General features: G+C 46.7%; 1 protein-coding gene across 2 annotated transcripts in view; it reads left to right on the forward strand.

Annotated features, from left to right (window-relative positions):
- The first annotated feature begins 912 nt into the window (after positions 1-912).
- Positions 913-17,835, forward strand: part of CPM (carboxypeptidase M) — a 158,450-nt gene continuing 141,527 nt past the window's right edge. Inside the window, exons 1-2 of one of the 2 annotated variants that reach the window (XM_073555500.1) lie at positions 913-1,085; positions 10,754-10,913. In XM_073555500.1, the coding sequence (XP_073411601.1) occupies positions 1,062-1,085; positions 10,754-10,913 (184 nt within the window). In that variant the 5' untranslated portion in view covers positions 913-1,061. The remainder of the gene's footprint in view (positions 1,086-10,753; positions 10,914-17,835) is intronic. The other variant, XM_073555498.1, reaches the window with a different exon arrangement.

The raw sequence follows: 17,835 nt of genomic DNA on the forward strand, positions 1-17,835 counted from the left end.
AATCCCTAAAAAGAGCTTAATGGAACTTGGAAGATAACCTTGTTGTACTAATATGAACTTATTCCAATAAAAAAACGGAGCTCAAAACCGCTATTCTGCTTCCAACCATGATAACACACTAGGCATAGGTATGGCAGAATATGGCGGCACATAAAGACTGAATCCCTACAGAGATCTTAATGAAACTGGGAAGATAACCTTGTTGTACTAATATGAACTTATTCCAAAAAAAAAAAACGGAGCTTAAAACCGTTATTCTGTTTCCAAAAAAGTTAACCCCTACATTCATGTATAGCAACTTTATGTCAAATAAATCCATAAGTAAATAAATTGGTTACTCTGCTTCAAATAGAGTGAAGTGGGAAGGAAAACTAAATTAAGAAAATGAAACGGTAAAAATAATCTAAAATAGGCATAGCTATAGATGAATACGACTAAAATATCTACCATAGGCATAGGTATGGACAAGAATGAATCATAGGGTTTTCCCTAACAATCTTTGGCAATAGTGCTGTATCTGAGATCCGAACTTGTCTACGGGAACCTTCAAGCTTTTGGGCAGCAGCATTTTTGGGACCCCAATAATATTATTTCCTTACACAGCCTGCATATTTTAAAGAAACAGCATTTCAGTTTTACTAGTACAATACTCATTGGGCAAAGTATCAGTCTGCATTGAGGTTGATGTCAGCTGTCACTACAGATTGTGGCTGTCCATAGACAACTATCCATAGGTGTGTTGTGTTGCCCCCTGGAGAACAAGTTTCAACTTACCAGACTAGTTTACATGGAATCATTATTATGGCGTCCCAGCCAGTCACCCTGTATGTGTGTGATCCGCCCCCATTCACATGATGACTGCCTCTCACCCAACCCTACAAAACTATTCCTGTCATACAAAGCCCGAGACGTGCAGAGAAGCAGCCGCTAGGCGGCGACAGTTTCCAGTGTCCCAGGAAGCGGGCTGCACACTACTCTGCTGGAGAGGTTACTGGCAGGCGGCAGCAGCGAGAGGCAGCGCATCAAGGCAGCTTCTGGAGAGCTGGCACTGCCCGACCAGGATGCTCCGGGGAAACATGGCAACGGTACTGACCTCTAGATCGCGGGGCAGGGTGGAAGCTTGTCACTTTCTTGAAATTGGTGCTGTACTTGAGGAGTCACTTGTCACTTGGAGAAGTGCTGAATACTGACAGTAGGGACAGACAATGCGGACAGATGTCATGGAGAGAGGCAGATCAGAGAGACGGACAGAGAGATGAGAGAGAGATTAGCTACATAGACTGCATAATAGCTAAATGGCAGAGAGATGATAGATATGGGATAGACATCTATCTATCCCATATTTATCTATTATCTATCTATCTATCTATCTATCTATCTCATATCTATCTATCTGTCCCATATTTATCTATTATCTATCTATTATCTATCTATCTATCTCATATCTATCTATCTATCTATCTATCCCATATTTATCTATTATCTATCTATCTATCCCATATTTATCTATTATCTATCTATCTATCTATCTATCTATCCCATATTTATCTATTATCTATCTATCTATCTCATATCTATCTATCTATCTATCCCATATTTATCTATTATCTATCTATTATCTATCTATCTATCTATCCCATATTTATCTATCTATTATCTATCTAGCCCATATCTATCTATCTATTTATCTATCTGATATGAGATAGATAAATATGGGATAGATAGATATGGGATGGATAGATATCTATCTATCTATCTATCTCATATCTATCTATCTATTTATCTATCTATCTATCTATCTATCCCATATCTATCTATCCCATATCTATCTATTATCTATCTATCCCATGTCTATCCCATATCTATCTATCTATATGATGGTTCTTATGTGCGTGTTTGCACACTGAATGTAGACATGTTGTTCATGTATCAAACTCAACAATGTTCATCAATGGGTCTGTTTGAAAAAAAATATAGCACTCTAAAGATAAATTATACAGATGGATAGACATTTATTCCATGCAAAAGGTATGCTAATAAATAGAAATGTAATGATTATTTCTCTAAGTTGTATTGAAGGATATGTTATAATACAGTGAAACCTCTCCAGTAGAGAACTGCCTTTATCCAAACTCGGTGGTTGTCTCAAAATCTCTAATAGTATTTCTCTGATAGTATTTCTCTGATAGTATTTCTCTGATAGTATTTCTCTGATAGTATTTCTCTGATAGTATTTCTCTGATAGTATTGCATTGACACAGTTTCTTGATATGGTTGGTTGAAAATGGAAATAAAACTGTTTCTTTTGTTATTGACCAGGACAAATGACTTCTTTGAGAGTTCTGTTACCTAAAGATGGTTCTTTTTTTCCCATTCAATTTGTTATATTTCATGTGTTTGTATTTTTAGATATTAACACTAGACTTAATTGCTATCGGTATTTATTTATTTTACTCATTTATATAACGCCATTAATTCAACAGCACTTTACACGGTTTTAGAACAAGATACACATTGTAAGACTGTATAATTAACTCTTTTATGAATTTTCACTTTCCTGATAAGACACTAGGTTTTTCAATAAATCTAACTAGAACCCCCCCCAAAAAAAAAAACAAAAAAAAAAACAGATGTATTGGTTTTACATGACCCCATTGCATGTAGGATGTCTGGTATAAACATGAGCTTTAATATGCGGTGAAATATAGGTATATTCTGGCCTCGTTATATTGATGACCAATTCATAGGAGATCAGTTTGGTGGGGGTTCAACACCTCATACCCTACAATTAGCTGATACCTGCTGCGGTAGTGATTGTCTGAACAGCACAGCTCGGTTCACTGTCTAGTGGCCACTGCCAGGAACTGCGGCTTTGCTCATATTGAAGAGGAGCTGAGCTGCAGTTCTTGGTAACAGATGCTATAAAATTGTTCAGCCATATGCTACTGGCGCTGATTATGGGGGAGCTGGGCATCGTACCCCACCGATCTGATAATAAAGACTTATCTTATGCATAGGTAGTCAATATCATAAGGCCAGAAAACCCTTTGTCATCACTGTTGACTATTTACATTTAGTCGCTGACGGAACTGATAACAGCTGATCAGTGAAGGCGCCAGGTGTCGCCATAACCCTACTCCTCGCTCTTTTATTGATGACCTGCCCTGAAGATGGATAACATGGTAAAACACCTTTAAAGAATATATCTTCTTTACATATAAAATTATAGTGTGACAATATCCCCCCCTTTGTTAAAACCCATCTTACCTACTTAATTTCAGAATAACTTTTGAGGGACTACCGGTAATATATACTGCAAATACGTAGCGTACCACTGAATATATTTGGTTCCCACTGCAGTTTTCCACTGCACCTGGCTGAACACAATGCAGGCCCTGATAAAGTAGCAACAAGGACAAGTGAAAATGACTTGAGCAGCGTGTAAAATGATTTTCACTTCCTGAAAATGTGGTTTATGTTAATTTCATATCCAGTGGTCTGCAACATATGGGTCTTCAGCCAAAGCTCTGAGTCCTGAGGACATGCCATGTAAGCTGTAGACTACTGATGCTTGTAGATTCACAAGAGCTTCAAAGTCACAAAGCCTCATAAAATGGATATGCACACACTACAAGCTCACCAATAAATTGGTGCAAGAAAACACGATTTCCATGCAAGCAAGTATAGAACAATGATTAAAGGTAACCTGTCACCCCCCCCAGGCGTTTTTAAGTAAAAGAGCCACCTTGTGCAGCACTAATGCTGCATTCTGTCAAGGTGGCTCTGCTACTTAGCTTCCGTTCCACCGCAGAAATAATCGTTTATATAATTGTTCAAAAATACCTGAAATTTGTCAGGGGGGCAGGTCTTTCCTCCTCTGACAGACGTCTCGCATCCATCACTCATTTCATATTTGGCGCTGCCTCCTCCGTTTCTTTTGAAATGCTGGCGCCTGCGCTGTACTGTAGTTTAGTGGGCATGCGCAGATAGCCGTGCCCGTGCTCTCAGATAACATCCCGGCCTTTCATATCGCGCGGCCTGAGATCCCGCCCCGCAGTCGCTTATGATTTACTCACACTGCGGGGCTGGGAATCTTGGGCATGAGAGCTGCAGAGAACTACTGCGCATGCCCGAGATTCCCAGCCCCGCAGTGTGAATAAAGCATAAAGGGCGGGATCTCAGGCCGCGCAATATGAAAGGCCGGGATGTTATCTGAGAGCACGGGCACGTTGGGCAGCGCTATCTGCGCATGCCCACTAAACTACAGTACAGTGCATTAGTGCTGCACAAGGTGGCTCTTTTACTTAAGAACACCTGCGGGGGGGAAAGGTTCCCTTTAACTGCAGTCGGCTAAATAAGTAAACTATCCAATCTCCATCTATAGAGCAAGCCTGGTAGGTGTCATCAAGATTGTCAGTAATATAAAAGTTGGTTTACACTATTTGATCAGTGGCATTAAACATCCACCGATCAGTAGTACATATTTCCCGTTGTTGGTTGTTTATAGCCTGTTTAGATAGACCACTAACATGGGCACAGAACCATCAGTAATATATTGTTCTATGTGCATAGGCTGCCATTTTCAGCATCCTGTGTCATGTTTACACAGGATGTGCTGCCGAGAACGATGATCTTTTAAGCAAACCAAAAGATCAATGAATTTGCCTTTTGTTCGTTTGTAGGGTGATCAACAGACTGTTTACATGGGATTATTATCAGGGAATGCGCTTGTTATTATCAGGGAACTCTTGTTATTAATCTTGCATTGTAAATGCACCTGTATGTGCACATGACGTCTGTTAGACGCCGGCATACCTGCTTCAGTAAAAAGTCAGCAGGGACTCTCCTGAAGTTTCCTCTTTGATATCTTTAGTGTCAGCTTTACCACTTTTTTTTATTTTTATTTTATTTTATATATCAGATAGTGGCTACTTCTATGCAGAAGCGTCTGCATGAATGGACCAGTGAGCTTTTTTAGCCGTTTCACAGCTTTCGAAGCCTGAAGCCATTAAGTGACGAAACATGTGCACAGCTAGTCGTGTTGACATTACTGTACATATGTTCATTTTTTTGGCCATTTCTTAAGTGCTTTTTCAGGGGGATTACAGGCCGAATGCACCTGAAAAAGACATTTGCAAATAATCTAAGACTGCCAGATAACACAGAAAAGAATACTAATATCCTCAAATTGAACAAGAAACCAACGTATTAACATAGGCCAAGTCATCAGGAGCATGGGATTTCTTGTTTGTCAAATTAATAAATAGATTTAAAATATTTTTGTTTTACATGTTGATTTTCTTCTTTTGTGTAATTTCTTTTTTTTATTATGCATACTAATCAAAGCTTTTCAATGCAGTTTGCAGCTGTAATAAGTTTAAAGTGCATCATAAGATGAAAACACGCCGTTTTTCTGAAGGAAAAAAAAAAAAAAAAAAAAGTGTGTTATCCTCATGGATCCCATACAAGCCTTGGCTGATCAGGTCAAGCACCTGACCCAAATGTTCGATAAGCTCAATGTGGAACAACACATGATGGCCCAGACCCAGCAACAGTTTGTGGTTACTGTGCAGGGGGCTGTCGATGCAGGGGCTTCTGGTTCTGGGGGTAGGGATGTGTCATTAGCGTCCCCCGAATCTCCGGTCAAATTACCAGACCTTTTCTCGGGGGATAGAAAGGAGTTCAGGTCTTTCAGAGAAGGATGCAAGCTTTTTTTTTCTCTAAGGCCCCGCTCCTCCGGGGATAAGTTCCAGAGGGTGGGGGTCATTATTTCCCTACTCCGGGGGGCTCCGCAAGCATGGGCTTTCTCTCTGTCTTCCTCTGCTCCTGAACGTATGTCAGTGAACACATTCTTTGAGGCCCTCGGGCACATTTATGATGAACCTGACCGAGTGCGATTGGCAGAGGACATATTGATGAGTGTCTGTCAAGGGAAACACTCAGCTGAGTGGTTTTGTTCGGAGTTCCGCCGCTGGGCGGCAGAGGTCTCTTGGAGCGACGCCGCACTCCGAGGACTCTTTCGCAGAGGCTTGTCCGAGCGGCTGCAGGATGCCTTGGCGTTACATCCCCCACCTAACTCTCTCGAGGACGCCATGACCCAGGCCGTCCGGATGGACCGCAGGCTGCGGGCCAGAGGGGTGATGCAGGTGGATACTCCATTATTCCCCAGTGGAAAAGAGACTGCCCCTGAGCCCATGGATGTAGGCGCCCTCTCCCTGAAGGATACGGAGAGGAAACGCCGGAAGGACAAGCAGTTATGCTTTTACTGCGGTAAAACGGGACATTGGAAAAGGGAGTGCCCGAATTGCCCGTCTTCAAACCCGGTCGGCAGGAAACGACTAGGTCTGGGTAGTCAACGGGGAGGCTGCTCAGACCCTCAGGTACCATTTTCCTCGTTTTCTAAAGTAGTACTGCCTGTGGAACTGTTTGTGGATGGTAGTTCTTTTTCCTCTACAGCCTTCGTGCACTGCGGATCATCTATTAATCTTATTGACTCCCAATTGGTCACACACTGCAAGATAGGGACAGTTAGGCTCAAGGTTCCGATCAAGGTGATGGCCATTGACTCATCTCCCCTCACTAAGGAGGGAATTCGCTTTATGTCTGATGTGTTTTCGCTCAGAGTCGGCGCTACTCATGTGGAAAACATAAGTTGTTTTGTGCTGGACAATCTACCTGCAGGGTTGGTGTTGGGCATGCCCTGGTTACAACACCATAACCCAGTTATTAACTGGAAAACGGGGGAGATTGTACAATGGGGGTTTAATGATTTTCAGTTGTATGATAAATCCGCACTGCTGGTTGAACCTGTTAAATCTGTGTCTGTATCATCTGTCGAGCTGGAAGGTATTCTGGAATGCCTGAAGGACTTCGAAGATGTATTCTCCGAAAGCGAGGCCGAGACGTTACCGCCACATAGACCCTTTGACTGCGCTATTGAGCTGGTCCCGGGGGCTAAATTACCCAAAGCCCGTCTGTTTAATTTGTCCGGTCCTGAGCGCTTGGCTATGAAGGAGTACATTACTGAAAGTCTGCGCAAAGGACACATACGTCCTTCAGTCTCACCTGTGGCGGCAGGTTTCTTTTTTGTAAAGAAAAAAGATGGCGGGTTACGTCCCTGTCTCGACTTCCGGGAGCTTAATCAAATTACTGTACGGAATACGTACCCCCTTCCGTTGATTCCCGATTTATGTAACCAACTATCGGGGCAAAGTGGTTTTCTAAACTGGACCTTCGGGGGGCATATAATTTGATAAGGGTCCGAGAGGGGGATGAATGGAAAACCGCGTTCCTCACGACCGAGGGACTATTTGAAAATTTAGTCATGCCGTTTGGTCTTACCAACGCCCCTGCCATATTTCAGAATTTCATCAACGTGGTATTCTCGGATCTCATTGGTCGTTTTGTCGTTATCTACTTAGATGATATTTTGATATATTCCCCCGACAAGTATTCTCATTTGGAACATGTACGAACTGTGCTCCAAAGGCTGAGAGAAAATCATTTGTATGCCAAATTGGAAAAATGTGTATTCTGTGTACAAGAGTTGTCCTTTTTGGGGTTAATTGTATCCGGTGAGGGTTTTCGCATGGACCCCAAGAAGGTGCAGGCCATTGCGGATTGGGTGCAACCCCGAGATCTTAAGGGTCTTCAGCGCTTCTTGGCGTTCGCCAATTATTACCGCAAATTTATCCGGGGGTTTTCGCAAGTGGTCAAACCTCTCACGGATCTAACATGCAAAGGTGCGGATGTGAGAAATTGGTCCTCGCTCGCAAAAGAGGCCTTTGCGACGCTGAAAAAATGTTTTATGTCTGCTCCTGTGTTAGTGCAGCCAGATCCGTCCAAACCATTCGTCGTGGAAGTGGACGCCTCTGAGGTGGGGGTGCGGGCGGTGTTGTCCCAAGGGCCTGCCACTCTAACCAACCTCAGGCCATGTGCTTTCTTTTCCAAGAAGTTCTCTGTTGCGGAAAGAAATTACGACGTAGGCAATAGAGAGCTTCTTGCGGTCAAATTGGCGTTTGAAGAATGGAGGCACTTTTTGGAGGGGGCCAGTCACCCGGTTACAGTGATCACGGATCACAAAAATTAGTCGTACATTGAATCTGCTAAAAGACTAACGCCCAGACAAGCCCGTTGGTCACTTTTTTTTTCCCGTTTTCAGTTTACGATTACATTTCGTCCAGGGTCTAAGAATGTCAAGGCTGATGCCTTATCACGCAGTTTTCAGCCGGTGTTGCCCCCTGAGCCACCGTCCTCCATTCTTCACCCTGGGGTTGTGATAGCAGAGGTCTCATCTGAATTGGAACGGGAGATTCAGGGGGCCCAGTCGCAGGCCTCAGGCGGCCAAGCCAGAGGGGAAGTTGTTTGTCCCAGAGCAACTTCGCCTGAAACTCTTGCATGAGTTCCATGAATCCAAGCTGAGTGCTCACCCTGGTATTTCAGCCACACGTCTGGCGGTGGCTAGGATCTTTTGGTGGCCTACCCTTGGTTCGGACATAAAAAAATTAATTGCTGGTTGTGGGGTCTGCGCTCGTTCTAAAAGCTCTCATAGCCGGCCGGCAGGGGAGCTGATACCCTTGGCAGTGCCCGAGAGGCCATGGACTCACTTGTCCATGGATTTTGTTACCAATCTCCCTCCATCTAAGGGTAATACAGTGGTATGGGTAGTGGTGGACAGGTTTTCTAAGCAAGCTCATTTCGTACCCCTGTCCGTACTACCGTCAGCTGAGACGTTGTCCAGATTGTTTGTGCAGCATGTGATCCGGTTGCATGGGGTACCCCTGAATGTGGTGTCTGATCGTGGTGTGCAGTTTGTGGCTAAGGTTTGGCGTGCTTTCTGCAAAAAATTAAGTATGTCTCTGTCCTTTTCGTCTGCATACCATCCTGAGAGCAATGGGCAGACGGAGCGCACTAACCAGTCCCTGGAACAGATCCTCAGGTGTCTAAGGGCTGAGGACTCTGTTCAGCGGTTAAAAGATACATGGGCAGAAGTCCAGCGGCGTATATCCAGGTCTCAAGGCAGGTATAAGTTTTTCGCGGACAGGAAACGAACACCTGGTCCCACGTTTCAGGTTGGAGAGAAAGTTTGGCTCTCCACGCGAAACATTAAGTTAAAGATTCCGTCAGCCAAGTTAGGACCCAAATTCACTGGCCCGTACAAGATTGTGGAAAAAATCAATCCAGTGGCGTATAGGCTGTGCCTTCCACCCTCTTTCAAGATCCCTAACGTCTTCCACAAATCTCTACTGAAACCTTTTGAAGCAGTCCGGGGAGACTCAGAGTCTGCTGCTTCTCCTGTTTTGGTCGAGGGGCAGGTGGAGTACGAGGTTGGTCATATCGTAGATTCCAGGTTGGTACGGCGGTCGGTACAGTACCTGGTTCATTGGAAGGGGTATGGACCGGAGGACAGGTCCTAGGTACCGGCCCTGTTGATGCATGCTGATCACCTGGTACGGGCTTTCCATGCTAAGTACCCGGGCAAGCCTGGGGGTCCAGAGGCCCCCCGTTGAGAGGGGGGTACTGTCATGATCTCAGTGCGGGTTTGACTCGCACACGTGGGGTTAATGTTTGGAACCAGTGCTGATGACTGGCATTTCTGGGGTTAAAGGTTGTGATCCCGATGCAGGCTTACCTGCACACCTGGGGCTATGATTGTGGCCTCTCCCTGGTTCTGGGGGAGGCTTCTTATAGCCTCAGGACGCTCCCATCCCTGTCAGTTATACTTTCGCCCTTGGCATTGTGTGGTGACCCCTGAGTGTGTTTGTGCTGTGTTCTGGTTACTTGATTCTCTGTGTATGACTCGGTCTGTTCTCTGGATATCGCTTTGGATTCTGCCTGGTACCTTATATGTCTGTTTGGTCTTGATCTCTGCTTGGCCCTGATTATCCGCTCTGTCTCATCCCTGGTACTGTACTGTGATCCTGTGTATGACCTTTGGCTTTGTCTGACCTCCCGTCTGTTTGTCCCTCCTTTACTCCGTTTGCCTGTACTGTTGTGACCTCCGTTTTGCCTGACTCTGAGTTGTTGTACTGTCATATCTGAAAGCAGGATGCTAAGCCACGCCCCCTTGCAGTCACATGACCATAGGTCCCGTGCAAGCTTGCTCATTTTCAGTGTCCGCAGGTCCCGTGCCTCTTTACTTTCCAGCGCTGACTGGACCCTGACACTATTAGCTTGAAGCACGCCTGGTCACCTCTGCTGCCCTGCTCCCCAGGTAACTCTTAGCACTGCTTCTGTACTCAGGACACGCGCACTGGCTCTATGAGCAAGTGTAGTGCGGTGTCTCTGACACCAAGAATGTGCAAAGCAGTAATCAAAGCAAAAGGTGGCTACTTTGAAGAACCTAGAATATAAGACATATTTTCAGTTGTTTCACACTTTTTTGTTAATTATATAATTCCACATGTGTTAATTCATAGGTTTGATGCCTTCAGAGTGAAACTACAATTTTCATAGCCATAAAAATAAAGAAAACTCTTTGAATGAGAAGGTGTGCCCAAACTCTTGGTCTGTACTGTACATAGGGAGAAACCTGGTAGACATAGCTACTGAGGCAGGGAGAAGCTAGTTGGGGGACTATGCGCCACACAGCTAGTCAGAGTAACACATACCTGACTGCAATCATGAAGCCAGTTTCTGATTCATGCTGCCCATGGCTCAGACAGCATGAATCTAATAACTGGTTCTCTTTAAATTAAAAAATAAAAATGCAACTAACTGTACACACTGAAGCACTGTCCATTTTCTGTTCTAGGCTGCTGTGACCCTCATGTGGCTGGGAGTGCTCCCTTTATCTGCACAAACATTAGATTTTTCCTACCACCATTTTGGACAATTGGAAACTGTTTTAAAGGACTTCAACTCAAAGTACCCGACAATAACATATCTTCACAGTATTGGGAAGTCAGTGGAAGGTAAGACCCCTCTTTTCTGTCATTGCCTGGCTTTAGGAAATACAGTAAGTATAGGTGCTTATACACCTCTAACAGCTTTCAGCCAACTGTTTTCTCAGCGAAAGACTGGACAAATCCCTAGAAATTAGGCTGGGTTCATATTGCGTTAAGGGGCAATGCGCTGACGGATCCGTTACATAGCGGCACTAACGCTATGTAATGGATGCGCTAACGCACCCATTGCCCGCAATGAATGTCGCGCATCCTAACAAATGCCAAAATCGGCATGCGTTAGCGATGATGCGTTAATTCATGACGCACCCTCGAACGCGGTATGAAGCGTTTTTGGGTGCGTCGGGAGTAACGCACAGCGAACGGACCCGTTCGCTGTGCATAGAACTGTATGGGCTAACGCATGGTAGCACATGGTAACGGAGCGCTGCCATGCGTTAACGCATACCGTTAGCGCTAGGACACAAAAGATGTAAAAAATGACAGCGTTAGCGCATCCATTTAACGGATGTCCTAACGCAATGTGAACCTAGCCTTAAACTAGTGATGAGTGAATGTGCTCGGATAACATGTTATCGGCACAGGAGTTATCCGAGTATCTTGGGTGTGTTCGGATAATATTTTCGAGTCTCCGTGGCTGTATGTTTTGCCGCGGAAGACAACCACAACACATACATGGATTACCTGTTTGTTAGCCAATGCCCACATGTGTTGTGGCTGTCTACCGCTGCAAAACATGCAGCTGCGGGGTCACGAAAATATTATCCGATCACGGAGCCGGATACCACGTTATACAAGCACGATCGCGCATCACTAATTAAAACTTGTCTATATTACGCAATTTGTCTACTCATAAAATTGTCTCCTACCTACATCATTAACTGTGGCATTAATTTCTCCATAAAGGAAATCTGTCATAAGGTTTTTGCCATGTAATCTGAGCACACCATGAGGTAGGCGCATAGACCCTGGTTACAGTGATGTGTCTTTACTAGGCTGTGTTTTGTAGGAGATTATCAAAACTAGACAGCTGACCTGCAGCCCAGTCTAACTATATTTCCCAGCACCGATTAGCAGTTCTCTGTCACTATACCGTGCACTCAGAAAGCTGCTAATCAGTAATGCGGGCGTGCTTACAACATTCTGAGCTCTGCTAAATCTGCAACAGAGAAAACTATGATTATTTCATAACTGCTGCACCCAGTAAACTAAGTGATACATAGCTGGAATCGTCTCTGTCCCTACCTCATGCTGTTGTCAGATTAAGTAGTAAAAACCTGTTGACAGTCACCCCTCCCTTTTTCAGCAAGCAAGCTATTGACGGATGGGGCTTCAGTAAGACCGGTGTGAGTTTCTGATCTTTTACTGCATAAATAGAAGCGGGACAGGACTGGTGCTGTTTTTTGGACAGAGCCTAGTCTGACCTGAACTGAAAGAGGAAGATAGCGGGTAATCTGGGACACATATAGAATTGTTTTCTGTACACACTGCTTAAAGAAATATGGGAACACTTAAATCACACATAAGATCTCAATGAGTGAAATATTCCAATTGAAAATCTTCATTGATATAAACTGTGTAATTGGTTGAGAACTGCTGAGATTCAGCTTTTATTGCCAGAGCAAGTTGTGTCTGACCATTCATTTATCCCACTGGGTGGATTAGATTAGAGTCACACGTTTCTTACTGTTAATGACTGCGTGGTTTTTGCCCAACTGCCGAACCAATAATAACAATCAATTTACCCTTCATTTTTAATGAATACTATTTCATGCCAAAAAACACATAGAGCCTGTGAGCACATGTTGGTCTTGGCATAGCATGCTGCCCTTATATGCTGTCAGTGACTCGCCCCCAGAGGCTGTGGGGTACTCGGTGAAGGGCCCGTTGATTTCAATGGAAGATGTCACAGTGGCAGTGACCGGGTCCGTGGCCTCAGGCGGTCAATGTAAAAGGGGTAGAGTGATGGGGATAAAGTTATTGTGAGGATTCATGATGCCACCTATGGTTTCTGGTCAGTTTGAACAGCGCTGCAGGGTTGCCTCTCTGGGACAGATGGTGTGGTGCAGCAATGATGTTGAAGCTCCTCACAGGTGGAGCTGTAGTCCCAGGGCAGTAGCAATAGGTGTTGGGGTAGATGGTGCAGTGTTAGGCACAGAGATGTAGCAATGCTGAGTGGGTTGGCGCAGGAAGAAGGCAAGGAGACAGCAGAGCGCAGTTCCAGTTCTTTTACTCACGTTCTTGGCACAGACAGGTGCCCGCTTCAATGCTGCGGTCTCCAGATCAGGAGCTCAGCCAACTCCCAGGCAGATGGAATTAACCTTTCCAGCACTCCCTTTCGTGTGCCCGTTCTGAACGTCTCCTTTCTAGCGTTTATCTGAGGTACTTGTGGGTCGCCCTCCCAGGGCTGTGGGGTACTCGGGACCGGGCCCGATGAGCTTCAATGGGAGATGTCACGGCAGCTGGGACCCGGCCCGTGGCCCTGGGCGCCCATTGTAAAAGGGGGAAAGTTCAGTGTGCTTATGATGATTAGAGTTTATGAATGAATGAGTCGTGACGCCACCTGTGGTGTTCGGCAATGAAGATGTTGAGCCAACGCTGCAGACAGATCCGCTGGGACAGATGGTGTGGTGCAGCAATGATGTTATAGCCCTCCACAGGCAGGGCTGTAGTCCCAGGGCAGAGTAAGTGAAGTGACACTTAGATGGTGTAGTGTCGGGCGTAAGGGATGTAGCAGTGCTGGGCAGGTTGACGCGGGAATAAGTGGAGGACACCGGGGCATGTAGTTCCAAAGCTTTACTCAGTCTGTTGCAGGTACAGGTGCCCGCATCTGTGCCGTGTCCTCCGGGTCAGGAGCTCAGCCAACTTTCAGGCAAGATGAAGTACTCCTTTCTAACACTTCGCCAACATATGTGCCTTTTCTGAACGTCTCCTCTTATAGCGCCTTTGAATGAAGTACTCCTAGTACTGAGTTACACTGGAGTTCCTCCTGTCAGATGTTCCTATGAACTCTACTTGTACGGCAGACAGCTGTAGCCTGCTTCGGGGACTCCTTCTACCTAGTCCCGGCTCACTATCGTTGCTGTTGTGACCCCAAGTCTGGTGTGGGAATAAAGTGGTCACTACTTCTGTTCCTCCGGTGTGTGCTGCAGGACCATTAGTATCCATACAACCTCGGGGACCGGACCCCGGCCTTGCGTTTAGAACTTGGGAAAGGTTCTCTCTTCCAACCCCGATCCTTAGTCCTCCTATTCTCCTTACGTTCCGTACTAATCCTTCTTTCCAATGGAGAATCAAGCTTCCTTTCTCTGTCTCTTTCCTTTGCCAGCAGACCCGGATCACTGTGGCCTGCTGCAGCACTTCCTTCTTCCATCCCTCTCCCCGGGATCTTCTCCGTCTCACTCTCTGTCCTTCTACATCCTCACTCACTGACTGAATGAATGACTGAACTGAAAGACTGACTCAGCTCTTCCTGCTCTTTTATGTAAACTCAGCTCCACCCACCTCCCAGCACGTTTCGTGTTCCAAGCAGGGAGCCACCAAGGAGTGCTATGCTACACTTCAAGCAGGGAGCCACTGAAGGTGCTTTGCTTCACTACTTTGTGGTGTGGGGTGCAGGTCTTGGAGTGTGGTCAGGTGTCTCCACCCTACCTGGATGGTGGGGTACCACACCTCAGGAGAAGGTGCAGTACCTCTGTGGCGACTGAACCCTCAGGGGCACCACATACACCCCCCCCCCCCCCGTTAAACACAGCACGTCCGCGGGCTGCAAGAAAACAGAAGTTGACAAATACAGGAACATACAAAAATTTTATAATGCTAATAAACAGTTCTTATCTAATCTTCTCAATATGAGAGGCACTGTTTCTTGAACGTTGCAAACAATTTTAACTAACTATATATATCTTACTACAGTACCTAATTCAAAAGTGCTATTGGCAGTAATTCACTGCCACTTCAAGTATCATCATCAACACATTTCTTCTTCACTTTCTCTTTTCTTTCACATTTACTACTTTCTTTTATTATTAACCCTAAGTGATAACCGCTGATGCCTGGTTCATCACCTGCATTTTTCAAATCTTCATCTTTATTCACATTTCTTTATTAAAACATTCCTATTAGTCATTGCTATTAACTAGATTTTATATAAAAGCTATTCTCTATTAATACTTTCATAAGGCACATTATAAAATACTTCACATCAAAACTTCAATAATTCTTGTAAGTGCTGGACACCGCTCCCAGCCGGGATCTCTTGCAGTGTCCTTTTGGTAGGAGCCATGCTCCGTGATGAGGTAGTTGTTATCCATAAAAGGGCTATGTAAAACCAAGAAAGGACACCTAAAGAGGTGCAACTATATACAACAAACTTCTGGATCATTCAGTGTCCATGATCTCCACAGTTCAGCCAAGAAAAACGCTGCCAATAAAACTGGGCAACAACTGGAAAAACAAAAGCATGATGAACAAACCAAACAAAATAGAAAAACAGGCACAAAAAGTGCAAATACCCTCCTGGGTAGCAGTTAGTTTAGGCAAACATTATGGCTAGTTGTCCCCTCCTGGGGCTCTGGAAGCTGGTTGCTTGGGCTGCTTCCAGGGGAGATGCTCTGGGTGTCCACCTCCTGGTGGGTTGATGAATTGCCGGTATTCAGCTGGCATGGCTGCTGCCTGAGGTACAGCAGGGGTGGTGACTTGTACCAAGGGTTGCTGGATTGGTACCGACGTAGCCTGGCCCACTGGTGTGGGTACAAACACAGTTTTGGTAACTACTGTGGGAGGTTTTCCTACCGGGGGAGCACACGCTTTCTCCTTCAGATAAGTTGCCAATAAGTCCTTCGGTATGCAGCGTATGTTTAGGGCGTACCAGCCGCGTAGCCCCTCATGCCGGGTATAGGTGACATATTCCCCTGGCTGTAAGTCACACGCTGGGTGTCCCCTCCGGAGGTGAGACTCAACATCCCTCCGGCTGAAAAATAGGTCAGAGATCTTCTGGGGGGTCTGCTATGAACCCAAACCCCCGTTCGCGATTAACATTGAGGACCCGACCCCATCCTGCTGAATCCCGGGTACCATAATGTCCAGCACGGACCTTCTCCTTACGGTCCAGGTCAGGACCCAACACTGCCAGCCTCCTCTGCTCTCGTGCCCTCTCCTCGGCTGCCAGCTGGCGGATGGTCTAGCATCGGGCTCTCGTCTCCTCCTCCTCTTCCCAGGACCGGCCTCTGCCCACCGTGGACCGCAGCACCACAGTTAGGGGTTCAGGTGTTTCCCCCCGTGGATTAGTATCCCGGTCCCAGACCAAGTCCAGCACTACCTGTCCGGCCGCTGTAGCAGACTAGTATCCCGGTCCCAGACATAGTCCAGCACTACCTGTCCGGCCGCTGTAGCCAGCGGGCACCCAGTGGCTTCCCTAGCTTCAGGGGCGACGGGCATACCTGGTGCCTCCGGGCGGTGCGGTCTTGGCTCCGATGCGGACTTGAGACGGTGGGCAGCTGCAGGGGTATCCACAGGGATAGTCTGCCTGGATGTCGGCGGTGGTGGAGCAGATGGCGGCTCCGGGTCCGCAGGGGTCTCCGGTGGGTCCTGCGCAGCCGTGCTAGGTCCAGGCAGGGGCTCAGCTTTCTCCGCTTCAGGCCACAGACCCTCAGATGACTCCTCTGGGCAGACAGCGCGCACCGGCGGTTGCAGCGCGGAGCTGGTGTTGGGCGCTGCCGGTGGTATTGCAGCCTCTTCTGGCTCCAAGGGTGCTGCCTGGGGTAGAGCTTGTGCAGCAGCGACGGGTACCGGTGGTGAAGGTACCGCGGGTGTAGGCCCCTCCTGGGCGCGCTGCAGGTTCAGAGTCCATAAGGCTTCTTGTCTCAGCCGCAGACGGGTGGTCAGCTGGGCTATCTCATCCTCCAGCTGCTGACGGTCCAGATGGGAAGCCAAATCGGAGCCTTCAGCCATTGCGCCGGGGAGGTTCAGCTCAACCTCCCTTCGCTCTTCAGGCCTCCTCTCTCCTTCCAACATGGCGTTCTCTCCTTCCTCTTCCTGTCTGGCCTCTTTTCCCGCCACCGGCCCCCCGCTCCTCCTTCTGGGGGCGGCGCCTTCTTCCTACTCCTCCATACCAAGCCAGTATACGAACCCCTCGAGGGGTGGACCATGTTGCTGTTGCATAGAAGTTCAGACAGGGGAGGCCCAGGACAGTTCACTGTCTTTTCTTAGGACCACTCATGTTGTCACGCCCTTCTTCTCTGTGCTGGTGGCCATTTTTAGCATTCATTTTACAGTCTATCAAATTGGGTCATTTGCCACACTTGCAGTACTGCGTTACACTGAAGTTCCACCTACTTGCTGTTACTCAAACTCCACTCGCATGACAAGTGACTGTAGCCTGCTTCGGGGACTCCATCCGTCATGTCCCGGCTCACACTTAGGTTGCCACCAGGTCTTCGAGTCTTTTGTGGGAATAGAGTGGTCACAGCTCCTATTCCTCCGGTTTCTGCTGCAGGAACATTAGTTTCACAAACAGCCTCGGAGACTGGACTCCGGCCAAGTGCTTCAAACTTGAGGAAGGGCTATGCTCTGACCCTAGTCCTTAGTTCTCTTCTCCTTACGTTCCGCACTAATCTTTCTTCCTTCTGAAGAATCAGGCTTTCTATTGCTCTTTCCCGTGCCAGCAGCTCCAGGTCACTGAAGTCTGCTGCAGCACCTCCCTTCACTCCATCCCTCTCTGGGGATCTTCTCTCACAGACTGACTACTCCCTAACATTCTCCCGCTCTCATGTGCAGTCTAAGCTCCACCCATCTCCCAGCGCTCTTCGTGTTCCAAGCAGGGAGCCACAAAGGTTGCTCTGCTGCACTACTGTGTCTGTGCTGGGTGTGAGTGGTGGAGTCTGGTCAGGTGTTCCATCTTACCTGGGAAGTGGGATACTACACCTCAGGA

Source organism: Dendrobates tinctorius, unplaced genomic scaffold (assembly GCF_039654945.1).
Source record: "Dendrobates tinctorius isolate UK_male_01 unplaced genomic scaffold, ASM3965494v1 ptg000224l, whole genome shotgun sequence".
Taxonomy (NCBI): domain Eukaryota; kingdom Metazoa; phylum Chordata; class Amphibia; order Anura; family Dendrobatidae; genus Dendrobates; species Dendrobates tinctorius.